This window comes from Lingula anatina, chromosome 7 (assembly GCF_051362555.1).
Source record: "Lingula anatina isolate TDL-2025a chromosome 7, LinAna3.0, whole genome shotgun sequence".
Lineage (NCBI taxonomy): Eukaryota > Metazoa > Brachiopoda > Lingulata > Lingulida > Lingulidae > Lingula > Lingula anatina.
Window position 1 is genome coordinate 7,137,325 of NC_141773.1, and position 27,398 is coordinate 7,164,722.

The 27,398-nt window shown below is 36.3% G+C and overlaps 2 protein-coding genes across 2 annotated transcripts; both read right to left on the bottom strand.

The window, feature by feature from the left end:
* Window positions 1-2,776: 2,776 nt before the first annotated feature.
* LOC106161147 (uncharacterized) lies at window positions 2,777-8,467 on the bottom strand. Its single transcript, XM_013538017.2, has 4 exons — window positions 8,224-8,467; window positions 6,322-6,602; window positions 4,752-5,086; window positions 2,777-4,052 (listed from the first exon to the last, which is right to left on the bottom strand). Exons 1-4 carry the CDS (start codon window positions 8,420-8,422, stop codon window positions 4,043-4,045), a joined length of 825 nt encoding a protein of 274 aa, XP_013393471.2. The 5' UTR covers window positions 8,423-8,467; the 3' UTR covers window positions 2,777-4,042.
* A 10,261-nt stretch (window positions 8,468-18,728) lies between these two features.
* Window positions 18,729-26,858, bottom strand: LOC147760675 (uncharacterized). Its single transcript, XM_087018467.1, has 4 exons — window positions 26,553-26,858; window positions 22,482-22,759; window positions 21,140-21,477; window positions 18,729-20,425 (listed from the first exon to the last, which is right to left on the bottom strand). The coding sequence occupies exons 1-4, from the start codon at window positions 26,749-26,751 to the stop codon at window positions 20,416-20,418; spliced, it is 825 nt and encodes a 274-aa protein (XP_086874593.1). The 5' UTR covers window positions 26,752-26,858; the 3' UTR covers window positions 18,729-20,415.
* Between the last annotated feature and the right edge of the window lie 540 nt (window positions 26,859-27,398).

Consider the following 27,398-nt stretch of genomic DNA (forward strand, 5'->3'; position numbering starts at 1 on the left):
TGTAAAATAAAGGCTAAAAATCTAAGTGCAAAAGGGGAAAAACACAAGGCGAAGGCAGGTGATATGGGATGGCGGAGGGTGTCCAAATAAAAATAAAATAACAACATAAGTAATCATCCAGTGTACGGTAGCTTCTAAAACTGCACTATGGGAAATGCGGGTTAATATCACCGCAGCTAAAAAGCTGATTGACTTCTCACTTATGTAGCTCGATGGAAATAATTGCCCAAAAAAAAAAAAAAAAAAAAAAAAAAAAATGGATCACAACAAATTAGTGTGCGTGGACGAGGAGACTGACGAGGAGTACAATTGTAGGGTGAGGAACCTGGCTGTAAATTATGGTGCACTACATCCAAGTCCAAATCCCTTTAATGCAGCTGTATGCACCTGCAAATCCCATTGCAGTAGACTTGAGCCATGATTACTTGCAAGATATGGGTTCAGAAAACTTTCTTCAATCAGAAAACATTACAGTAATTTCACCAGAGGCTCAAGCTGATATTGAGAGGAGGACTAGGGGACAGAGTCGAAATCCAACTTGGAAGGCCGAGAGAGAAAAGAGACTGCAGTCATCAAATTTTAGTGCCATTTGCAAAACAAGCAATCCTCAGAAACTTGCAGCCTCTCTCATGGAGACCAAGGACTTGACTCATGTACCGGCCATCAGGCATGGAATTGCCAATGAAGACGAAGCATTCGCTACTTATGAACAGAAAACTGGGGGAAATGTCTCGAGACATGGTATCATTGTTGGCCTGGAAAGGCCTTATTTAGTTACCTCAGTTGATGGCATGGCTGGAGAAATAGTAGTTGAGGTTAAATGTCCCTATGTGGCTCGTGATAAATATCCCATATCCCATGTTACTGTCCCTTATTTGAAAGCAACCAACCAAGGTCTCACCCTTGATAGTAATATATATATATATATATATATATATATATATATATATATATATATATATATATATATATATATACTTGATAGGTTTTACCCATCCCCGACGCATCGCAACTGATTTGTGACTGGGCCTTAACCACCCATATTATTATAAAATTCAAGGACAGCTGTATTTCATACAAAAAGAAAAAATTCACTGAGTAGTACACACAAATGTAGACCATAAGATCATTCCTGTGACAGCAGATCCCATTTTTATCCGTGCTATGCTAGATAAATTGGACCATTTTTATCCATTATTTTAAGTCTTTATATCTTCAGAGAGAGTTTTTCAGGAACTACAATGTGTTAGATTGGAAATAAAATGTACTTGAATTAAGTTTTAAAGTACTTTTCATATAACAATTCATACATGGTATCTTACTATTTTAGCAATTTACAGGGTTGCATTTCATCACTAGTTTACTTATCTTTTTTATCAAGAATTGCAACAACAGGTTAAAAAACTTATGCATTTGGTAAGTAAATTTGATTTTGAGCTAAAGAGTAGATATGTTAATAAATTCTAGAGAGTCAGAGCTGCAGTGTGCGTAAGAAGAAACAATTTATGTAAAATATTATTTGAAATGTTCTAGGAATAAATGTTTTGTACAAGTGCTTGGATTCAATCTTTGGCACATCATATTGTATTTCTCTTACATGTTGACTTGACTGTTCACTTAAATAGATTTTTTTCATATATGTCAGTTTAACATAAGTATTGAAACATAGTGATAACTGAAAGTATGCTTTTTCATGGTGATTTATTTAAGTCTTCAAATAATAAATGTTTTCAAAATCCTGCATTTTGTCTCTTTCAATAGTACATAATAACATGTATTGCATCAATCTGTAAGAGTTTATGCTGTATTTGGGACAATGCAAGGACAGAAATTGCACAACATTAAACAAACTGAGATGATCCTGCTACCGAGTACAGTCACGACATCATTCAGAGGTTCCACCAAGGTGCGGTATATTTTTCCAAATCCAATCAATCTCTCCACATGAGTGCGTTTACTGGAAATTTGGCGAGTTGAGATTGGTTGGCAGGAGTTGGTTCACACCACGGACAAATGTTGGTATGGTTTTTATGGAATCTTCAATAACAATTTTAATTTTGATATATTAAATATATAACAAATTGATATTGTGTAGGGTTTACAGGCTAAAAAAAAGCCAAAGATGGTATGAATGACCTCGTTCTCATATCGAGGTGCGACGTTTTGTTTCTGTGTTATGTGGAACCCCATCACTCCACCAAAGTTTCAAAACTTTTTGCGTTTACGCGCCAGATGCATCCTCCAGAGGGTACTGTGCGATAGCGTGGACTTAATTTTTTTAATATCGTAAGCTTATTTACTGGTTCATTCAGTGATTTTATGTGAAAAAAATCCATTTAGAATGCAAACAGTGGTTTATGATACAATTTATGATTTATTTGTGGTTTATGATTTTATGTATCAATTTACGCCGTGCATTCGGGATGACTTTTTTCGCTTTAGATTTTATAAATTGCTTTGAAGCTGCAAAACGTGCAACGGCAGAGTCAGTTGAGGACACCAAAGGCACGTTTCCCTCACTTTAAGCTCCAGAGGTATTTTCTTCTTGTTTTACTTCTTTATAAGCTGTCAACAGGTCAGGTATTGGAAAGAATAAATCCTCTTGATGTGCCACTATAAGTTGAATTAGCCTGAGCTTTTTCCCTTAAATAATTTGTCGGATTCGCATGAAATATATTTTCCTCGAGAACGAAATTATAAAAAAATATCATTTTTTTTTGCATTGCACTGTTTATCAATGCATGCTGCAAACAAAAATTAAGAAAAACAAAATACATATGTTTAACAACATTTTATTATGCTTAAGCACAAGCACGGCGAAACACAGGAGATTTGAACGACAACCAATGTTTTTAAAAAATCAAAATTATATGATACCATGTACCTGTAATACACGTTTCCAATAATAAGCACCCGCATACGCTATAAATGCCAAAGTACAATGCAGAATTTGTTTCTAGAATTTTTCTCAAATATTTCTATGCTTCAACGGTACATACTTTTTTCGTTTTAACATTTATGGTGTACAGTTGCATAACTAAGATTGACAATTTCCTACTCAGTTTGACCACTCTGTCGAAAAAAACTGTAGAAATGAATCAAAGGATACATAGAGGTTATAGCTTAAATTAAGAAACGTGAACACCTCTATATTAATAACCATATTATATGTCCTCAGGGTTATATACAAAAATTTCAACGGTTGTCAATATTTAAACATGTAAGAAACGTCAACGAAGAACCAAAAGAATTGCGAGCACCACCAGTTTCAATATTCAGTGTTCATTGTTGATTTCCGTTCGTCATTTTGTCTTTTAGTCGATACAGGATTGCCTCCGTTTAAGTAAAGATCATTTTAGTCCGCTGACGGAAGGTCCTTTCAGAACCAAAGGATGTTTGCAAGTTGCAAGACTACGAAATAACGGATTGCTAGTTATTTGAACAGTTTCAATGGCATCACATGGGTCCCAAGTGGTCTTGTGTCCATATATTTGGATGTAAGTTTTGAGGGGGCGTCCAGCACTCCCCTTTAGCTCACACCATCGACTGAATACAGTACCCTTAGTCTCTTATTACATGCACGTCCATGAGCTGACCTTTTCTTCATTATCAAGAAAGCACAAAAGTCTGTTATAATTTTGACATTGCTTGTCTCCAACAGGTCATGCGATTCTCATGCTAGTAATTATAAGCGAAGTCTTTGCTGTGCCTCGACTTTATTAATTACTTAATTACGAAATTACTTATTTCTAGAAAAAGTAAAAATTAACATACATACACACTGTATTTCCAAATAAAGTCATAAAGGCCATAGCTTTCAAATCAATGGCCGATATTATTACGCTTGTGATTTCATTAATACATTTGCAAACACGCCCTTGGCGTTATTTTTAATATTTGTAATTATTAATTATGGACAAACGCGTGCCATAACAGTGAAGAAATAATTCTGAAAGCTATCTCAAAGCATTTTAAAGAGCCAGAAGTAAGATACGCGCAAAAGTAGTTCGCAGTAATTGGAGGCGTCCGGGGTCTTGTCCATTTACGGCCACCTAAAAGGAAATGTGTCATTAATTACTCCGCTTGCTTTTCTTCTTATCTATTTGGTGAGCACAAGGTGATATTGTTAAGAAACATTAAATTTTGAAAGCAGGGCGCCAAGAAGGGTTAAGTATTATACATTTAGCTTTTAATAAGATCTAGACTAAGGCACATATTATACCGAGCCACGTGGAAATGATTTACTTTAAAGGGAAATTAACATTTAAGTGGGTCACTAAGAAAGGCACTCCATAAGTAGTAATGATAAGAAAAGGAAAGTTATTCAGTTTCAATTAACTTGTCAACATAAGTGAAACCAGGGCGCTCCCCCTTCCTTTCATAAATCAAAACGGCGAGTTCTGTTCCCTTCCAGGTACGTCACAAAATATAAAACCCACAGAGAGCAGTTTAAAGTCATGCATACTACAACAAACATAATATTATACAATTCGTTAAGATAGATTGAAAGGGAGTGGAGATTACCCCCTCAAGTAATGCCCTGAATTCATCAGTAATGGTTAATACCAAAAGATTATAATACACGGGGGGTGTAGAGATGGGGTTAGTTTTCCCCCTCGCTTAATGCCCTGAATTAACCAGTAAAAATTAATACAAAAGATTATAATGGGTTGGAGAAGCGGGTTAGTTTCCCCTCTCGCTTAAAGCACTCAATTTACCAGTAATGGCTAATACAAAATATTTTAACTTACGGCCACAAAGGAGAAGACTCCTCTACGAGGGGTCCCCAAGGGGTAGCATCGCTCACCGGAATGGTTAGGATGGTCTCGTCGTTAAGTGGGTCTGTGTTCCAGTCGCCACATATGCCAAGAATATGGTTGCACCAAATAGGGGGGATTACAATCACCATACAGTGACGGGCAATATAGAGCTTGATCCTGAAGAATTTGCATTCGATACAGAGATACCACCCTGGTATGTGAGCATTTAGCCACACAACCGTGATGCGAAAATATTTCCCATTATGTAGGTCTTCAGGTCCTGCAATTGTTGTGGTCAAGATGGAGGGAGCTCCACCATCTATCACCTGTAATTATAGAAAAAAGGATGAAAAGACGAAAAAGGATGAAAAATGCACCCCCCCCTGCGTTTGCAGCATGGAAAAGTAGTCCTCTAGAAACCGTAGTCCGATTCCATAACTTTGCACACGTGTCGATCGTCCATTTTAAGGCAACGGATGGACATTCCGACCACGAGATCGGTATATAATAAAACTGTTTAGCAAAAGTTTTTATTTGAAAGATTATAATGGTAATGTAAATGATATTAGACAAACTCTTTATTGGCAAGTTAAGGACGTTTTGGCTTGATATTTTTTTTTTATATTACGCTCATGAAAGATGCGGGCGTTCAAATGGCCAGTTTCTTCGATGTACTGTCATCAAAATTATAAATCTTTTCAAAATATATATAACTTATATTAAAACATCATATCTCTCTTGTGTTTTATACTTCAGTAGAGTAAACATCTGATTCGAACCTGTACCTATTTTGGCAATGTACATGTACATAATTTGGTACCTTAGGAAGAATTTTAGGTTGCACGATGAGATTGCCGGTTCACACAGAAGACTTTTAATAACAGATAACTTACAGAACCAAGGGAAGGAGCTGCGAACAAAATCGCCATTTTTTAACCGAATAGACAATACCCGGCATGTGGGTAGATCATTACTTGCTGAATCAACGGTCTGCATGTCCTACAACAAAACTGAACCAAATTGGACAAGTTTTGACTGTTGGCTGGAATTCTATTCCGGATTAATATCTAAAGACCTATCCTAAGATATGCCTTTCTGCTTGAAATCTCTAGTAGTAGCCAAATGAGGACAGGCGTAACAGCCACCATTAATATGACAAGACATGAGAGTCCTTCGTGCTGCGTGCAAGTCTTTTAAAGAAAATAATTTGAAAAATATGGAGATCCAAACTATCGCTTTCAATGGTTGTCGTATAACTCGGAATAGGTAATGTATTTTTGTTTGCTTCACTGGCGAATTCAATGACATGAAAGAGATTATTAAAAGTTATTAAAACACGATTTTAATCCTTACTTTCATTTATCAGTCAGTAAAATAGGAAAGAAAACTGATGAATTATATAATATTTACTGCACAAAATTTTAAATATTGAATAAAAACACGCAACAAAAATGACGTTAATTAATGCGCGCAACGATGTTGCACAGTATAGCATAAAGAAACTACCTTTAAATAGGAAGAGCTGTATACGGAGAGAGAGAGAGAGAGAGAGAGAGCTTACTTTCAAAGTGTACGTTCCTGTGAACGTGCTCTTGTAATTGACGGTAACGCTACTCTTCCAGCAGCCAAATTTTACAGCTTTCAATCGGGTCTTCGGGCCGCCATTGAAGAATTCGTGCCTTGTCAACACATACCACATTCTACATCTAGGGAGGCCTATTTTCAAACGAGGCATTGCCATAAAGCCGATATAATCAGGACTGGTGTTGTACCTGAACTGCCTTTTATCGCAAGTCAAATAGCGGATATCGCCGTGGGCATGGCAATAACAGATGCCAAAATCTGGAATGGATAAGTAATAGGAGAAGTTTATCAGCAGAGATCATACGGTTACGGTGCATTTGTGCGATCTACATTATTATCATTTAACTGGGATGAAATCTTTCATAAAAAGTTTAACTAGAAAATCACTCAGAGAATATACATGTATACACACTTTTCTAAGTAAGACTAATTCTGATTTATACGGGATGTTATATCGAAATCAGACGAATGCATTGTTAGTTTGTTTCTACTAATACCCAATGGTTGCGCTCTGAAACTCTAATGGTCAAGGAGGAAATGTAAATTGGAAATTGAAATGTAAAAAAATAGGATCATCCACTAAAATACTTTTGGTCAGCCCCGACTAGTAAATGTTCTCAGATGTCACAGCTACCGGTAATTTCCATAGAATTAATAAACTTTTAAATCCAGAACCTCATATTTAACTGTAAGTAAGGGTAAAGTTATCCATATCATTTAATCATTAGTGGTCACTGTCACTGCACCATTGTCATACAGTCAGCCAAAGTCCCCGGACCATGGTCTCATGGTCTACTATCACCGAATTTAGTAAAAATGTCAAGGAATACCGTCACAGTCAAAGTAGGAAGATCGTAACGTCCGTCAGGAAAATTAGATACCCGTCTTTGTATAAACTTGAAAAAAATTGAACCGTGAATTCTAGTATACTTTTGATAAGCATATGTCGACCAATGGCCACTTGATTGTACCTGTACAGATTGTACTCTATTTTGTATTACAACTGTTTGTGTCGTACCGGCGTATTCTGTGCAAACACAATGATCGCTTCATCGACCGGTAGGGTAATGCTAACCCGACAAAAGCAATCTTGAATTATGTTGTAACATGTAAGGATCATTTGTAAGTGGTAAAGTAGTTTTGAATTGGAATAAGGGCCCGTTTCCAACTGATTCATTTCTTAATTAAGGTCAGATGATCTGTCACAGCACACACCCACTGCAAATGTTACATGTAAAGAGGAGCCTACGGCAAACATGCCGAAAAACGGATTTTCATGAGTCTGTCTTTAAACGCTTTATGAAAAAAAGTTATCTGAAGATAACAACAATTTGAATCCTTATCCTCCAAACTTGTAACTGCAAAGTTGAATTAACAAATTCGCCAATCTGCGGTTTATAGGAAATTCAAACAACCGCCGACAATTACGACTTTACCGACCACTGACGTAAATCTCGCTCGCTTACCTTTTTATTACGCTCCTTACACGTTTGTTTATTATTAGGTATTACATTTATGACAAAGTCGTGTTTGTAATTCGGGCTAACCAGTCTTGAAGCCCCTTTCTTTCTCTTTTTTATTGCTAACTCCAGCAACGTAAGCTTTTATAAATAGATAACAAAGAAAATGTTTTACATTTACATGTATCACCCACCAGCAATCCAAATATTTTTATCTTAAAATTTCAACATAACATCTCTAATAAAAACCTTTGAGTGGATCTAAACACCTTGTTCCGGCCAATATACCCAATACAGACAATGCATGCATTTTTTGGCTGACGGAATAACTTTTCTTTCCTGAGGATTAATATGAAAAATTATATTTAATTCAATGTTTTTTCAACGGTGATTATAAAACTGCTTATATCATTACTTACAGTAACAAGGCAGATGTATAGCGGGAAAGAAACAGTCCCCATAGTAGTCTTGCTCTGCGGTTGTCAGCGAGTTCCACATGTCATTAAATGCAACTGATATGTTCTGTTCTTCCGGGGTAAGCTGAGCCTGGACAGAAACAAAAGCTACCATTGCCACAGCAAGGAACATAAGCACGGCCACGTTTCTGTCCCCTGTCATCTTCAAGCTGGAGTCTTTCTGGCACTTGTGTTCAAGGAGAGGTGCACAACAACTGATATTTTCTCTCCTCCACCCATCTTATATATTCATTTTTAAGTGGGCGTGTAGACCGCCTTCGCCACGGTGGCATACAAAGCGAGCGCATGCGTCTTAATTGACACAACTGTGCCTCGTCTCTTTTTGAAGCGTTTGCAGAAAATCGTTATTTCAAGTATGTTGATAGCGTTTTCATAAATTCTGCTTGAAAATCAATGTCGATGTCTCTCAAATTACCAGACCAACATTTTCAAAGTCCAGTTGTGTCACTGTTTAACAATCTAAAGATTTTAGGCAACGATCTATTTTAAATGTTCCTAAATGATGTGCGATGGTGATCGGTAACATAAATGACCAAATTTCCCAGCTGAAACCCCTTTACTGTTCAGACTATATTATTCAAGTAGAGTCACCATAAACTCTAACATGCATGTAAGATTACGGGGGTCACTGTCGTTGTTTCAGAAATCGATAATGCCAATTTTTTATACGTGTTTATCAAACATCCATGTAAGAATGGCCTGATCATAGAGTTTTTCTGAAATATTCGATATTTAGATTGTGGATAAGAGACGGCAATATAATCTTCACTCCAGTTTTATCTCAACGCAGTAAAAATTGAACGAAAATCCATATTTTCTAGCCACACTTAATTGACATCATTTATTCAAATCATCGGAGACAGCGAAATGCATGAGTAGGCAGAAACTGCGCAATAAATTGAAATGCGTAATATTTATCTAGTCAGTCGAGAAAATTTTGCTGGTACCGGTGACTTTTTTCAAGTTTAATTAAACGTCTTTATTTTTATCCACCTTCGATGACAGTCTTCATTTACATTAAAAAAGAATGAAGTCAAGGCCAAAAAAACTGACAAAATGAGGCCATGCAATCATGCAGCATGACCGCTTTGATTTTCCATACATTTCAAACACGCTTCTTAGCTTTTGCCAAGCTGTATGATTGTACCTAACACTGTACTGGATTATGATTGAAATAATTTTAATGTAACACAAAGAGCTGCGTGTTAAATATTAATGTGATGCGTTGAAACCAACACCTCAGTTAATTGGTATCATCAGCACAGAAGAATTTTAATCAAACATTTATTTGTATTTTGAGTAACACAGAAGGGTCCGCGCTCCTTACTTCTAGCTGTCACTCTTCTTAGTGCCCTTGGGAAACTTAACAAGACGTCTTTGGCCACCCACAGTTTTTATAGCATCTTTCTTCGTATGGAATGAACTTTTTATTAAGCGCTTATCCTTCAAATTAAAAGATGTGATACCATACGGAAGACAAGACACCGCACAAAAATACTGAATATTTCAAAACGTAGTGGTTTGTTGGTTAGCAAAAAAGATGCAGATACAGATAAATCAACAGGAAAGGAATTTGCTGCAAACTCACTCCACATTGAGTTTATTTTTCACATTTTGTTAAACTGAAAAATCGCCATTTTTAAGAATACTGTTGTTAAAAAATACAGCTATCCCTAATTTGCAAGAGGTTTCAAACACAGGAGGATCCCAACACCACAGGTACATGTAAATGTACCCCCTCCCCCCAACAATTCCGTGATTCCCTTTCAAAATACTTAGTTATTTGTGATGTTAAGGCCTTGAGTCAGACCTCATATTTTGACAACTAATCACTAAAACACCGATGGTTCTTCTAGTGAGCTGTAATTACATAGTTGATTGAGATTGTGACTCTCCAGTTTCTTACGTGCATCAAGAAGGTTTTTCGGAATGTCTTTTTTAGCGTGCTCCAGCACAAGGTGTGCCAGAGTGTTGAAATAACAAGACTTACCTACCTTTTTATATAGCAAACAAATCTCTCCGCAAAATAACGTATTTGAGATAGGGAATTAACACGACGACATTTCTTAGACTCCATCTTTCCATCTTAACTGTACTTTCTATATTAATTTCAGTCAGCAGATAGTTAACCCAGCAAATTAAGTCATGGGTTTTGCAAGGAGCCATGTCATTGGACGGATATTTTTTAGGTTATCGTAATGCGTTCATAGCAGACCAATGACAGAATACGTATAATCATCAACATTTCCTTCTAAGAACCTTAAGAACACTCAGCCAGCAGATAGCTTACCTAGCCAAGCCATGGGTTTTGCAAGGAGCCATGTCATTGGACGGATAGTTTTAGGTTATCGTAATGCGTTCATATCAGACAAATAACAGCATACGTATAATCATCAACATTTCATACTAAGATCCTTTCAATTTCTAAGTTCTTTTTAAAACATCAATATTATAAAACACATCGGGCGTCCCTACAGCGAGCGGCAACAACACTTATTTGCCTTTGAATTTCACTCGTATTTATCATTTAAGTTAGATACACCTCTCAGCTTCACTAATGGTAATATAATAAAAGTCTATAGACTGTGCGGGGCTTTTTCCAAACATACAACGTAGCATGTAGTCGTTGTTCACACTTGCACGCCTTCGTAATAGGGCCATCAAGTAAAATATGGGGATAGGCTACCCTCTACCAGGGCGGCAGATATTATAGGCACATTTTCCATTTATAGTTAGAAGATTGACCATTTTAACCAGCGACATTATCTGTGAATATCTAGTGAAAAATCAATCAGTGGAGCTGGTAGAGGTTATGGATAAGCACACTGAAAATAGGAAAAACATCAACTGTAAGTAATGAACACAAACGCCAACCTCCTCCCTACAATTCTTAGAAGGGCCTTTTAAAACTGGGTAGTACCCGTGTTGCGCGTCTGCGGTCACCGAGTTTCTGTTACCGACCAAACGACCACGAAGACGGGCCAACCAGTTAGCAGATAGTAAGTGAATAACTAAGGCCATGGCGTGTTTTCCTTTATATAGATACTCATCAATCGTCTGATCAGTTAAGGGGTTTATGCCCACAAGGGGTGGTTTTGAACTCAATGGTGATCCAAATAGATACATGTACCTCTCTCATATGCAGGTATGGGTCCTCTAAAAGCCGATCAATAAACAACAATAATAATAATAAAGCAATAAACTCGATCAGCGACACTACAATTAAGTAATAATAATGTCGCCTACACATTAATTGAGAACATTGAAACTTTATGGAATCTTTTTTGGCATTATCTTCAAACTGTGTTAAGTAACTTGTTTTGGCCATTTGAAAAAAGGTACGTTCCAGGTATTTAAACGTATGTACATAGACCCGTATATGGAGCGGGTTTAGAAAAAATATTTTTTCTTGGCTGAAATCTGCACTGTACCCTGTGGCTTTGGTAAAAGATGAGCAGTTGTATTTAATATGAACGCACCCTGGCCATTTCCGAAGCCAACAGGACAAAAATATAATAATAATAATAATAATAATAATAAATAGTGTAAAAATAAACCATCTTCAACATTATTCTGTTATTTTCTCCGCAACAGTGTTGAACCATTCCTCGCTTTACTTAAACGTCTATTCAACATAATTTCACACTAAAGATTTGTAAGTCATTTATACGGTAACTACGCAGCAGTGGAGTATTTGTGTTTTTACACGTTGTCCTATAGCAGCATAAGCTCTGCACAGCACAAATCAAGGTGAAGCAATTCCACATTTGGCTGAAATATACGTAATGTTAATGAAAAGGTCTCAAACATGGGCAACATGCCATGAGTTTGTGTGAGATCATTTCTTAAATTTTATTTGTCCTATTATTATATTCCCCATTACTTACAGTTTACACCAGGGCCCGGTTTCATCAAGGCTGGATAGGCTATCCTATGGATAACACTATCCAAGGTATAAATTTCTTATTCTCTCTATAGTTATCCTCTGTATAAATTTGTGTTTCACAAAGGCTGGATAAACAGCATGATAGTAATCCAGTGGATAAAAATTTATCCAATACCATATTTAGAAAGAGACATTCCCATAATGCAGTTGGTTGCTATAAACATTATAAAAGCCATGATAGTTGCTAACAAAAAAGTGATCTATACCATATTTGGAAAATAAATTACCCATGATAAACAAAATTCTAAGTATATTTCAAGATGATACATTCATTAAAATATTGGGACTAATATCTACAGCATATTTTAGTGTCAGTGTCAAAAACACATCACATTGCATTAGTTGTGCCTCATGTAATGTTTACAATTTGCAGTTGAAGGGCAAGGTCGTGACATACTTTCTAACAAAATGGCTGACTTGGCAAGTTTGGCAGATTATGTATTATAATAGCAGTATAGAGTTTTTTCATCAATATAAAAGGTATGTTTTAGTAAAATAAAAGATAATTTATCTCACGGAGATTGCATGGGTTCTGTTCGTAGCAGGCGCGATGTCAACTTTGATCAAGTCTGTTATGTAATCTATTGATTCAGTATCATTCAAAGCATCAAAAGCAAACACACATCTTTTTAAATTCTCTTTCTAATTATTCTTCTCCTTTGAAATCTCAAAGGATTTACTGTCAAACCAAGCAGGTTAGCCATTTTTGATGTTTTAACAGCATAATAGCAGGTTTATCCCACCTATTTCGAGCGGACAACTTTATCCTTTGGATAAGCTGATTTGTCTCCTGGATAACGCTATCCACTGTTGATGAAACACGCTATCCTCTGGATAGCTCTATCCAGAGGATAGCAGCCATATTTATCCATAGGATAGCACTATCCAGCCTTGATGAAACCGGGCCCAGGTCTTCAGTTAATCCCTCAAACCTTTAACAGTATCGTTGTTAAATACGCTTCAAAGATTTAGATGTTGCCCGTGCTATAAGCATTTGCAATGGTACATATATCATCAGTTGAAAACGACATCTCTACTAAATTGAAAGGCAGGAGGGACCATTCGTTGTGTATAAATCAGCTGGCTCAATAGAGAACAGCATTAGCGTGGTGTAAGTTTAACTTAACCAGCTTTTAAATTATTCTTCTTAAGACACTTATAATTAAGCAAAGTGTGAAATCAACTAAGAAAATAATTTCACCCCATACTGGTATCCATGCATACGCTAGCATAGAATAATGAATGACCCCTTAGTGCAACGGAAAGGCAAACCGTTTCTTTTTAAAAAATCTCATTCATACGACCTGTTCTTCCAGAGTGCGGGTTGCCTTAGAAGTTGGTTATAAACCACATCAGCTGAACAACAAGGAGAAGCTTATATAGAGATAATCATATGTACTTCTTTTGTGAAAACAGAGAAAGAGAGTGCTGGAAATTTGGGCCTTTATTTGGACAATTATGTCTGAATCCAGCTGTGTTGTAATATAGTGGTGGCATACTGGTGATTTCATGGCCAGATTGCATTAGAAACATCATGTATGTAGCCAAATGTTCCCAAGCACAACAAAGCTCTCTCTTTGCTCAAAAGTAAATAAGATAAGTCCATATGACTGAAAATTGTCATTTATTAATTACGTAAACTAATAAGATACAAAGTTACAATACTGGGGGAAATGCATATCCCCCATACTATATAACTGCCGTAATATTAAAATAATGAAGTAGGTTAATGAGTGCAACCAAAATCAATTAAGAAAAATATTAGAAAGCACAACAGCTATTAGAGTAAAAAGTTAGCACAAATAAAAAATAAAGGCCGCCGTAGTTATATAAATTGGGGATAATCATAGATCCCCATACTAAAGAACATTCATAATATATAATTACAAAAGCTAAGGTTAATGAGTGCAACCGACGTAAAGAAAAGTGACGAAATTATGAAAAATTATGTGAAACAGCAATGGCTATTAGAGCAAAAAGTTGGCACAAATGTAAAATAAAGACTAAAAATCTAAGTGCAAAAGGAAAGAAAAAATACAAGGGCGAAGGCAGGTGATATGGGATGGTGGAGGGTGTCCAAAAAAGAAAAAAAAAAAAAAAAAACATGACTTCTCACTTATGTAGCTCGATAGAAATAATTGAAAAAAAAAAAAAAAACATGGATCACAACAAGTAATTGTGCGTGACTAGATACACGGCGGCTGAGGTATTATAGAATCCCGGGCATCTGTCATCACCGCGCCTTGCTCAACTACCTAAAGGTCGAAATGTACAGACTGAAGCCCAAACATAGACTATTTCCTATAAACATTACGTTCATGTATAATAAACAAAATTATTACCATTAAAAACAAAACAATCCCTACATAAATACACTTATCTTAAATATTGTTATAATATATTCGTGTTGTATTAGAAATTGTTTTGTTCATTGTGTTTTTTTCTGGTAACTGTATTCCATTACCATTTTTCTGATATACACACACTGGACAAAAGAAGTGTCACCCCCTAACTTAAAGTAATAAAAGTAGGCAGATCTTGGGTACTAGGGTCAACAGGATCTGGAACTGGACAGTTCATGACAATTGGTCCTATATATTTTTTTTCTGATGAGTGTCGCTTTGGTCTGACCTCTGATGACAGACGGATACTATGCTGGCAAACTGCTGGTAAAGCATTTGAACCACATGCACTTAATTTTCGAACCCGGAGCAGCATATTCGTCATGGTGTGGGGCTGCATCAGCATCCATGGCTTGGGCAAATTGATAGTGGTTAATGGAAACATGAATCACTAGAAATATATCGATGTTTTGGAGTCAGGCTTGCTACCATCTATTACTAACATGTTTGGTGACAGGAATTATCCATTTGTTCACCAGGATGACAATGCTCCTTGTCACAGGCCCAGAGCAGTTGATGATTGGTTTGACCAACAGGACATTCGCAGGGTGATGTGGCCTACCCAGAGTCCGGATGCAAACATAATAGAAAATGTGTGGAATGATATGTCAAAACTTTTTACAAATGCCCGTCTAACCAACAGAGAAACTCTGTTATATTCAGTGTTTCATGCTTGGGCCAGCATTAGCCCTGAACGCATCAGACAATTATATGAAACCTTGCTTCGTAGACTGGCACCTATTATTAGGTCACGTGGCTATGCCACTAAGTACTAATTTTGGAATTGAAACTACATATTTTGGTAGAATGTATATTTTGTTCTCATTTTGTGATTTTTTGTGAAATTTGATTTTAATAAAATGATACCAGGAGCATATCATTCCGCAGTCATTTATCTCCCCCATAATATTGGCTCAGTAGGGGTGACACTTCTTTTGTCCAGTGTGTGTAGCACCAGATGCGCCACTCAATAAATAAAATACATTTTTTTGCATGGGCTATTTTCATTGGTTCTTTTTCTTCACGATTGTAGTAAAAATGAGATTGCAAGATTATTTTAAAGTCTGTATCGAGGACACGTGTTTACCCTGGTCCTCCATTGTTCAAGACACTTTCAGAGGCCCCCAAGGGCTATACAAATGGATGAGCAACATGTCGCAAGGACAGGGTTGTAGCCAGTAAGAAGGCATGCATGGTTTAAGCCAGATACAACATTCACCGAATTGTACTTGAAATACTACATGTACATACTATAGCCCGGAGACTCGTATTGTTTCTATCACTTTTTTTTGTCTTTGCCAAGCTTCAATTTTGAATCAAGGTCTGTTTTTCCCCACATGATTCCAATACCTCTAACGTCATTCGACATTTCAAAGACTTGACCTGTCACATAAACAATGGACAAAACAAAAAATTGAAAGATGCAGAGGTTAATGTGCTTAGCCGAGAGTATTGGTTGGTTAAAAAAGATATATATACTCAAGTTTAGTTTAAAAAAAAATGAAAAATTATGTTTCTTTGAAGACCAAGGCCATTCAGACAAATATTATTTTGATTTTCATTTCTAAAACAACACATTTAATGGTCTTTAAATTTTCAACTACTAAAGTTTGAATTGATCTTTCTATGTATCTCAGTAAAATATTTTCAAATTTTCACTTATCAGATAAAGGACAATGAAATGACTGACTTTAGGATTAGCATTTTAAATCTTTGTCTCCTTTTCATGCAGCAACAAAGATTTTACTGGATTGAGCACTGAACTGAACTGGCAGAAGGCGACAAACTTGTAATTAATTATATACAACAACGGTGCAAATTCCCTTGTAAATCCCATCTTCGTAACATTTCTATAACTATTCCGTATCAAAAGGTAATTTTGCGTTGTTGCATGATTACCACAAGTCCATTGCATAATACTCGTAGATTAATTACTTTCTGACGTTTGCAAAGTGGCTTACGATTTTAAAGATGTGTTAAAAGTGTCAAATTGGCAAGATCGTTCAGGTTGTCCGAGAAGCCTGACTTCAAAGATCTATACGAGAGATCTATGCGAACAAGAAAGATTTATACGAACAAATGACTTGAGTCAATATTTGGAGTGGATACCACATTGGTGCCAATACAACAATAGCAGTCATCGATGAAAACCTGAACCACATCAAATAAAGGAATAATCTGGGAAATACATTACTATCATTTGATAGGGGGCAACTTGGGAACAATTTTAGGTTGCACGGTGAGTTTGCCGGTTCAAACAGAACACTTTTAATAGCAGATTACTTACAAAACCAAGGGAATGAGCAGCTACCTTGATCATCGCAATCCTCATATTTGATCCACATAGACAATATGTGAGTAGGTCATTACTCGCCGAATCAACGGCCTACATCTCCTACAGCAAAACTGAACCAAATTGGACAAGTTTTGATCGATGCCTGGATTGTTATTTCAGATTAAAGTCTAAAAACCTATCCCAAGGAATGCCTTGCCGCTTGAGAGCCCCGGTAGCAGCCAGATGAGATCAAGCGTAACGGCGACTGTTGCTGTGACTAGGCACTGACATGAGGTTCTTTGTGGGGAGTCTTGCTCTTTTACAGATGCTAATATAGAAAATATGGAGATCACAAATTCGCTATTTAATGGTTGTAGTATAACTTAGAATAGGTAATGTATTTTTGTTTGCTTCACAGGTGAATTCAACTAATGAACTGATGTCACTATGACATCAAAATAATTATAAAAAATTATTAAAACACGATTTTAATCCTTATTTTCATTTATCATTAGCAAAATAGGAAAAAAAACTGATGAAAAATGATTTGAAAAAAAATCCATATTATATGTAAAATCTGTAGTTAGATTGTGTGGTAGTTATAGTATCCTTTGAATATGTGATAGTAACAAAAGAAATGAATAGTCATGATTTAATGTATAGAGTCTTATTACTGCACTTAAAATGTACTGTATTTGGATTGAAATGTAACCCTTTAATAATTTCCCCATATTCAACAGTAGTGTATTTAGAAGTTAGATTGTGTAAAAAAGGCCAATAATGCTACACATGTGCAAGCCAGGCACATCTGATGCAGTACATTAAATTGTTTGAACCGATTTTTTTATGTTTTACTGAGCCACTCCCTTGTGTGTGTCATTCCCAGTAGCAGCTTTAGTAAAGCACAAAAATCCACAGCAGTCTGAATTATACATCCACATGTAGATATAATTTCTATTCTTGTATAGAGTTTATATGGTTTATTTTTAAAAGAAGCCTAATTGGGAGCAAACGTTCCTGTTTTTTAATTAAAAAAAAAAAAAAAAAATTATGGGATCTTCAAAAACAATTTAAATTTTGATATATTAAAATATAAAACATACAATATATTAAACCTTTATTGGCCAATTGATATTTTGTAGTTTACAGGCTAAAAAAGCCAAAGATGGTATGGATGACCCCGCTCTCATATCGAGGTGCGACGTTTTGTTTCTGTGCTTTGTGGAACCCCATCACTCCACCAAAGTTTCAAAACTTATTGAGTTTACGCGCCAGGTGCATCCTCCAGAGGGTACTGTGCAATACTGTGGATTTGATTTTTTAATATCGTAAGCTTATTTACTGGTTCATTCAGTGATTTTTGGTAAAAAAATCCATTTAGAATGAAAACAGTGGTTTATGATACAATTAACGATTTATTTATTTATGGTTTATTATTTTATGTATCAATTTACGCCGAGCATTCGGGATAACTTTTTTCGCTTTAGATTTTATAAATTGCTTTGAAGCTGCAAAACGTGCAACGGTAGGTTAAGTAGAGGACACCAAAGGCACGTTTCCCTCACTTTAAGCTACAGAGGTATTTTCTTCTTGTTTTACTTTTTATAAGCTGTTAACACGTTAGGTATTGGAAATAATAAATCCTCTTGATGTGCCACTATAAGTTGAATTAGCCTGAGCTTTTTCCCTTAAATAATTTGTCTGATTCGCATAAAATATATTTTCCCCGAGAAGGAAGTTATAAAAAATATCATTTTTTTTTGCATTGCACTTTTTATAAATGCATGCTGCAAACAAAAATTAAGAAAAACAAAGTACATATGTTTAACAACATTTTATTATGCTTAAGCACAAGCACGGCGAAACACAGGAGATTTGAACGACAACCAATATTTTCAAAATATCAAAATTATATGATACGATGTAATATACATGTTTCCAATATTAGGCACCCGCGCACACTATAAATGCCATAGTACAATGCAGAATTTGTTTCTAGAATATTTCTCAAATACGTCTTTGCTTTTACGGTACATAGTTTTTTCGTTGTAATATTTATGGTGTACAATTGCTTTAATAAGATTGACAATTTCCCACAATTTGACCACTCTGTCGAAATAAACTGTAGAAAGGAATCAAAGAAAAAAATAGATGTTATAGCTTAAACTTAAATTAAGAAATATGAACACCTCTATATTAATAACCATATTACATATCCTCAGGGTTATACAAAATTTTTAACGGTTGTCAATATTTAAACATGCAAGAAAAGTCAACGAAGAACCAAAAGAATTGCGCGCACCACCAATTTCAATATTCAGTGTCCATTGATGATTTCCGTTTGTCATTTTGTCTTTTAGCCGATGCAGGATTGCCTCCGTTTAAGTAAAGATAATTTAAGTCCGCTGACTGAAGGTCCTTTTAGAAGCAAAACATGTTTGCAAGTTGCAAGACTTCAAAATACCGAAAAGAGACAGTTTCTGCTAGCTATTTGAACAGTTTCAGTGGCATCATTTTGAGTCCCAAGTGGTCTTGTGTCTACATACTTGGGTGTAAGGTTTGAGGGGGCGTCCAGCACCCCCCTTTAGCTCACACCAACGACTGAATACAGTACCATTAGTGTCTTATTCAGTATCAAGAAAACACAAATGTCTGTAATAATTTTGACATTGCTTGTCTCCAACATGTCTAAAATGTCATGCAATTCTCATGCTAGCACCATTACACGTTCTTTCGGTATTTGTTAGTCATATCCTGTACTTAAATGGTAATTTCTGTGGGCATTGATCTTTGCATGATAATAAATTACATATAATTCTGTAACTACGGAATAGAGCAATTCATTCCAAAAGTTAACCACCCAAAATACTTCTTACTAAAATAGCGTATAAACTATATACGAAAACATACATGTAACCAAAAGCATATATCGAATAATTCTTCAACTGATACTTTTCTTTTAACATTACGGAATTATTTAAAAATACAAAGTCGAAATAATACTATTAGTTTTAATTTGGTAATGTTCATGTTCATGCACATGTTACACAGACACATATTTTGTTCTATTTCATCCATAGCATTTTATCTCGAGCGTTTGTGTTTTAAAAGTAAAGTAAAAATATTGCAATGCATATCTCTTAATAAAAACTACAAACATCTCCTACTTATAAGCGAATTCTATGCTCTACCTTGAATTTTCATAATTACGAAATTACTTATCTCTAGAAAAAAGGTTGACAAAGATTGACAGTGTATTTCCAAAAAAGTCAAAATGACCATAGCTTTCAAATCAATGGCCGATATAATTACGCCTGTGATTTCATTAATACATTTGCAAACACGCCCTTGGCGTTATTTTTAATACTTGTTATTATTTATTTTGAACAAACGAGTGGCATAACAGTAAAGAAATAATTCTGAAAGCTGTCTCAAAGCATTTTAACCAACCGGAAGTAAGATACGAGCAAAAGTAGTTCGGAGTAATTGGAGGCGTCCGGGGTCTTGTCCATTTACGGCCACCTAAAAAGAGATGTGTCATTAATGACTCCGCTTGCATTTCTTCTTGCCTATTTGGTGTGCACAAGGTGATATTGTTAAAAACTATCACTAATTTTAAAAGCAGGGCGCCAAGAAGGGTTAAGTATTATACATTTAGCTTTCAATAAGATCTAGACTAAGGCATATTTTATACCGAGCCACGTGGGAATGATTTACTTTAAAGGGAAATTAACATACGTGGGTCCTTAAGAAAGGCAGTCCATAAATAGTAATGATAAGAAAACAGAAAGTCATCCAATTTCAGTTAATATGTATTCATAGGTGAAACCAGGTCGCCCCCCTCCTTTCATAAATCAAAATGGCGAGTTCTGTTCCTTTCCAGGTACTGTCACAAAAGATAAAACCCACAGAGAATAGCTTTAAGTCATGCATACTACAACAACAAACACAATATTATACCATTTGTTAAGATAGATTGAAAGGGTCTGGAGTCGTGAGGTCAGATAACCCCCTCAATTAATGCCCTGAATTCATCAGTAATGGTTATAATACAAAATATTATAATACACGGGGGTGGAGAGATTGGATTATGTTTCCCCCTCGCTTAATGCCCTGAATTTACCAGTAAAAATTGATACAAAAGATTATAAAGGGAGTGCAGAAGCGGGTTAGTTTCCCCCTCGCTTTAAGCACTCAATTTACCAGTAATGGCTAATACAAAATATTTAAACTTACGGCCATAAAGAAGAAGACGTCTCTACGAGGGGTCCCCAATCGGAAGCATTGCTCGTCGGAATGTCTAGGATGGTCTCGTCGTTAAATGGGAATGTGTTCCAGTCGCCACATATGCCAACAATACGTTCGCACCAAATGGGGGGGATTACAATCACCATACAGTGACGGGAAATATAGAGCGTGATCTTGAAGAATATGCATTCAATAGACAGGTAATACCCTGGTATGTGGGAGTTTAGCCACACAACCCTGATGCGAAAGTATGTCCCCGCAAACAAGACTGCCGGTGCGTCAATGTTTGTCTGTAAGATTACGGGTGGCCCAGGGCCATCGGCTACCTGTAATTATTAAAAAACACAAAAATAAAAATGAAAGCTTTGATAAGACATTATTTACAGAATCTTAAAACATGAGGATATTTTAATATAAAATAAAGTCTATGGGATGAATATTAAAAAAAAAAAGCGTGCGCAGAATGGAAAAGTAGTCCGCGAGGAACCGTAGTCCGTTTTCCATATAACTTTGTACAGGTGTTAATCGTCCCTCTTAAGTCCCCGGATAGACACTACAGCCACATTTATATGGTAACATTTTTAATTATAAAATTTTTCAGCAAATGTTATATTTGAAATATTGTAATAATAATGTAAATTGTAGTAGAGATACGTAATAAGAAGTTTTGACATGCTCAAATAAGCAAAAAAAAAAAAAATATATATATATATATATATATATATATATATATATATATATATATATATATATATATATATATATATATATATATTATTCAAGGTAATATTAACATGTTCCACAATTCACATTATATGCTATTCAAACCATATAGTTCAATAGTAATAACTACAGGTGCAAGTCTTATATTTGTGAAGATGTAAGACCTGTAAAAGTGCTTTTCATCGAGTAAACTAGTTAGTAAAATGTCAAGGTGAATGGAATAATCACAATTATGTCACACCAGTTAACAAATGCATATCGATATCAATTATCCAGGTAAATAGGAATGAAAATCTCATTCTCCTTTACTTTCACTTTAGGTACTTTCCTAATGATATTTTTGTCAGTCTGTGTCAGATATATTTATCATATTTTTATACATGCACAGTTGACACGATTGCATCCATAGGTTAAAATGATATTAGTTTTGTTGCTAAGGTGATTGTAATTTTGAATTAAATTGGATAGCCAAACCGCCAGCACTAGTTGCTGACGCAGTGTGCAACTGAAATGACGTTGCAGCGCGGTATGGCATAAAGAAACTGCATTAAATAGAAAGGGACTGTAGAGAGAGAGAGATAAAGAGAGAGAGAGAGAAACAGCTCACTTCCAAAGTGTACATTCCTGCGAAATTGATCTTGTAACGGACGATAACGCTGCTCCCCCAGCAGCCAAATTTCACAGCTTGCAATCGGGTCTTCGGGCCGCCATTGAAGAATTCGTGCCTTGTCAACACATACCACATACTACATCTACGAAGGCCTGGGAAACGAGGCATTGCCATAACTCCGATATGAGCAGGACTGGTGTTGTACCTGAACTCCTTTTTATCGCAAGTCATATAGCGGATATCACCGTGGGCATGGCAATAACAAATGCCAAACACTGGAATGGATATGTAACAGGATAAGTATACCAGCAGAGAACACAGTTACGGCGCATTTCTGTGATATACATTTATTGTCAGTTATCTGAGATGGAACCTTTCATAATATGACTAACTAGAAAAACACTCAGAAAATTTATACATTTATACTTTTCTACGTAAGACTAATTCTGACTTAGACAGGATGTTATATCGAAATCCGTCAATAGCATTGTTAGTTTGCTTCTACCAATTCCCAATGGTTATACTCTCACACTCCAACGGTCAAAGAGGAAAAATCAGAATTTGAAATGTAAAAAAATATGATCATCCTCCCGCAAAGACAGCCCAATATCCAAACACACTAAAGTTCCGCAATGCCCATGCACGCTCCCAATGATAAGCCTATCATCAATCTCAAAAAGTTTCAGCTTCCTCACTCTAATGGTCTAGAAAGAGTCAACAGAAATTACAACGTGAAAACAATTCATAATCAGCCACCCCCAAAGGACAGCAGGACGCCCAGTTGCGCTGAAATGCTACCTGATAACAGTCTATCAATCCCCAAAGTGCGGACTTCTCAACTCTAATGTTCTAGGAGGAGCTAGCAGAAATGGCAAAGTAACAGAATAAAGAAATACCCACCCCCTTGGGACAACATAACCCGCAGTTACACTAAATTAAGAAACAATCAAGCTCATTGATAGCCCAACCCCAATTGCTCTAAAGGATGAGTGCTGGCAACCATTGGCAAAGTGCCCAATAGTCAAATTTCCAAAATGATTTGCTATTATAAAGTTCATGCATATGTTTGTAGCGTGAGAAAAATATTATTTGGTGTGAGGCATCGTCACTCAGTATTTTAATGAGCTGTACGTGTGTGTGTGTGGGGGGGGGGTAAGCAGATTTACCTGTTGCACGTACTCTAATGTATCAGAGCAACTTGTTTCAGCATATATATTACATAAATGATTTTTCTCATGAAACATGTCTTTTGGTGTAAAAAGGAGTTATATGATGAATGCAAGTGGACCCAGCCAGGACCTAATTAAGATGGGGTCTGGGCTTCTTAGGCATAGGACTAGATTTGGTACCTACGCTGATTTCAAACTGGCCATCTAGCAGATGCTCATCAGTATAGTGGCTAGGTTGCTTTATCTGGTAAACGTCTGGTAATTAATTATAGGCTGGTGGTCTCGTTTGGACAATTTACCAAGTCAATATGTTTTCACTGGTCTCCTTGACAACATAAGCCATTAATAGCATTTTGGCAAAAAATACAGTGAGATCACGAATAGTGCTGGTGTAGAAGTTTAAGTCATAAGTAGCAAAACTAGGGTGTGTGTGACGGAGCCATTTATTTTACTTTTTATGCAAAAATAGGCGTAAAAGTGGGTGTTTACACAACAGTTTTAGTTGTAAAGTATGTACTTTCATGCCCATTAGAAAAGGGGTGGGTCAAGCCACCCCTATGTGTAGAGGGTCTCCATAGCATGGGTCTCTACATGGGCGTAACAAAGTATACGCACGGATGCACTGTGCGTACAATTTTTTGGCCAACCATGATATTATTTTATATAAATTTAGTGTATTTTTCACGGAATATAAAAGAAAATCCTCTGCTTATTAAAGTCACCTGTATGTAGGCCTACAAATCCTCTGTATCAATTGTATAGGCACAATTGTTCTGACTCCCCCCCCCCCCCCCCCCCCCCCCCCCCCCCCCGTCTCGCAAACTGAGGTAAACAATGCCTGTAACCTTAACAAGTCCTATCTTAATCGTCCATCTAACTGTAACTTCCTTTACCTCTTAATTGGAGGGTTCAGTGGCCCTCAACTCTTCTGTACCCTCTTTCTTGAGAATATCGAACGCATTCTCGCTGGCGATATTTATCTCAGGATTATTCGCATTCTCGCTGGCGATATTTATCTCAGGTAAAAATCTGCCTGAGTGTTATTTTCAAAGAGCAGCTCCCGCAATCCTGGGGGCACTAGATAAAATCTGGACAGCTTACCCCTCCAAACTAACAGAGTGACATGGGCAATTTTTACAAACAAATAATTAAACTTAGATGTATGTTGGGGAGTCATGCATCCACATGTAAGGTGAATGAAACCGTATGTTAGTTCAACTCAGAGGTGGATCCAGGATTATTCGCATTCTCGCTGGCGATATTTATCTCAGGTAAAAATCTGCCTGAGTGTTATTTTCAAAGAGCAGCTCCCGCAATCCTGGGGGCACTAGATAAAATCTGGACAACTTACCCCTCCAAACTAACAGAGTGACATGGGCAATTTTTACAAACAAATAATTAAACTTAGATGTATGTTGGGGAGCCATGCATCCACATGTAAGGTGAATGAAACCGTATGTTAGTTCAACTCAGAGGTGGATCCAGGATTATTCGCATTCTCGCTGGCGATATTTATCTCAGGTAAAAATCTGCCTGAGTGTTATTTTCAAAGAGCAGCTCCCGCAATCCTGGGGGCACTAGATAAAATCTGGACAGCTCACTCCTCCAAACTAACAGAGTGACATGGGCAATTTTTACAAACAAATAATTAAACTTAGATGTATCAGAGCTCTGTCGTGTCGTACAATTGGTTGTTTTGGGGAGCCATGCATCCACATGTAAGGTGAATGAAACCGTATGTTAGTTCAACTCAGAGGTGGATCCAGGATTATTCGAAGGGGGTCCACATATGCGAAGTTAGCCTCCTTTTAAATAAATATACCGTTCTGGGTAATAAGAATATTGAAACTTTTTTAATTGCGAGAATATTTCTGACTTAATGATGATTTTATTATTAATGGAAATTAAGCTGCAATGTGTGGTACATATACTGTAATTACGCTGTCCTTCATCTTTTGCGTTAGTCTACATTTTGCTGGGAATATTAAAAATATGTGCGTACAATTTTTAAAGGTCTGGTTGCGACCCTTCTCTAAATAAAGTATTTGCCACCACAATATACTGTACATCTATTAATTTATCATAATTAATATAACTTGGAATATCTGATTATCATTTTACATTTTATCTTTCTTAACCCTAAAAAATAAGAATAGAAATAAAATATACTTATTGTATTTTCTCATCCATAATTTCCTTTCTTGATAGCGTGCATTACATGAAAGTAGTTTTTTCTGCTTGCAATTGAAAATATTTTACCAACTCAAGGTCGCCCCCCCCCCCCCCTTTCCGAGGTGGGGGTTTAGGGGAATTCCACCAATTATATTTTTAATTTGAAGCAAAAAGGTGAATTTAGGTAGCATTTCACCTACATTAGGAACCTACATTGTACATTAGGAATTAACTGATATTAATGGGAACACTACATTTAACCTTTTTCAAAAGTTATAAATGCAAGGTAATAAAAAAAACACTTTTATGATCATTGATCGTAGCTTATTAGTTGTAAATATGTTTAGTTCCCTAGCTACCAGTCAGCCCCGACTAGTACCCCTCTGTTAATTGTCACAGTTACCGGTAGTTTTCATAGTATTAATGATTTTTTTAAATCCAGGTCTTCATGTTTAACTGTTTGTAAGGGTAAAGTTATTCATATAACTCATTTAAAATAAGTCATTTAAAATCGTAAATTTCTAAAGTGGTCACTGTCTCTGACACCTTCAAAGCCAAAGTCCTCTGAAATCTTCTTGTGACGGGTGTCTGGCTGATAAGAGCAACATATTTGTAGGACGACCTTTGCCTGAAAAGTTAATATTATTTGCTTCTTCTCTGAATTTTATATATCTAACTGAATGCTTTTTTCAATGGTGATGACAAAACTGGTAAAATCATTACTTACAGTAACATGGCAGATGTTTAGTGGGAAAGAAACAGTCCCCATAGTTGTATTGCTCTGCGGGTGTCATTGAGTCCCACATGTCATTAAATGCAATTGATATGTTCTGTTCTTCCGGGGTAAGCTGAGCCTGGACAGAAACAAAAGCTACCATTGCCACAGCAAGGAACATAAGCACGATCACGTTTTTGTCTCCTGTCATCTTCAAGCTGGAGTCTTTCTGGCACTGGTGTTCAAGGAGAGGTGCACAGCAACTGATGTTTTCTCTTCTCCACACATCTTATATATTCATTTGTAAGTGGGCGTAAAGACCGCCTTCGCCACGGTGGCACACAAAGCGTGCGCATGCGTCTTAATTGTCACAACTGTGCCTCGTCTCTTTTTGAATCTTTTCCAAAAGAGGCCAGCCGTTTACAGAAAATCGTCATTTTAAGCATGTGTTGAGAGCGTTTTTTATAAATTCTGCTTGAAAACAATGTCGATTTCATATCTCTCAAATTACCAGACCAACATTTTCAAAGTCCAGTTGTGTCACCGTTGCCTTTATTTTACCATCTAAAGCTTTTTGGCAGCTACCAATTTTAAATGTTACTAAACGATGTGCAATGGTGATCGGTAACACAAATGGCCAAATTTCCCAGGTGAAACCCCGTTAATGTTCAGACTATAATATTCAAGTAGGGTTACCATAAACTCTACCATGCCTTTAAGATTACGGGGGACATTACAGTTGTTTCAGAAATCGATAATGCCATTTTTTATACATGTTTATCAAACGTCCATGTAACAATGGGCTGATTATGGGGTTTTTCTGAAATACTTGAAAATATAACATCTTCACTGTGTCGA

What these genes read in the sequence shown, in the direction of transcription:
- LOC106161147 (XM_013538017.2), bottom strand. Translation starts at nt 8,422, where the DNA reads ATGACAGGGGACAGAAACGTGGCCGTGCTTATGTTCCTTGCTGTGGCA. An exon ending in TATACATCTGCCTTGTTACT is followed by an intron (nt 6,603 to 8,223) that starts GTAAGTAATGAT and finishes TATCCATTCCAG; the next exon opens with ATTTTGGCATCTGTTATTGC. An exon ending in CAGGAACGTACACTTTGAAA is followed by an intron (nt 5,087 to 6,321) that starts GTAAGCTCTCTC and finishes CTATAATTACAG; the next exon opens with GTGATAGATGGTGGAGCTCC.
- LOC147760675 (XM_087018467.1), bottom strand. Translation starts at nt 26,751, where the DNA reads ATGACAGGAGACAAAAACGTGATCGTGCTTATGTTCCTTGCTGTGGCA. An exon ending in TAAACATCTGCCATGTTACT is followed by an intron (nt 22,760 to 26,552) that starts GTAAGTAATGAT and finishes TATCCATTCCAG; the next exon opens with TGTTTGGCATTTGTTATTGC. An exon ending in CAGGAATGTACACTTTGGAA is followed by an intron (nt 21,478 to 22,481) that starts GTGAGCTGTTTC and finishes TAATAATTACAG; the next exon opens with GTAGCCGATGGCCCTGGGCC.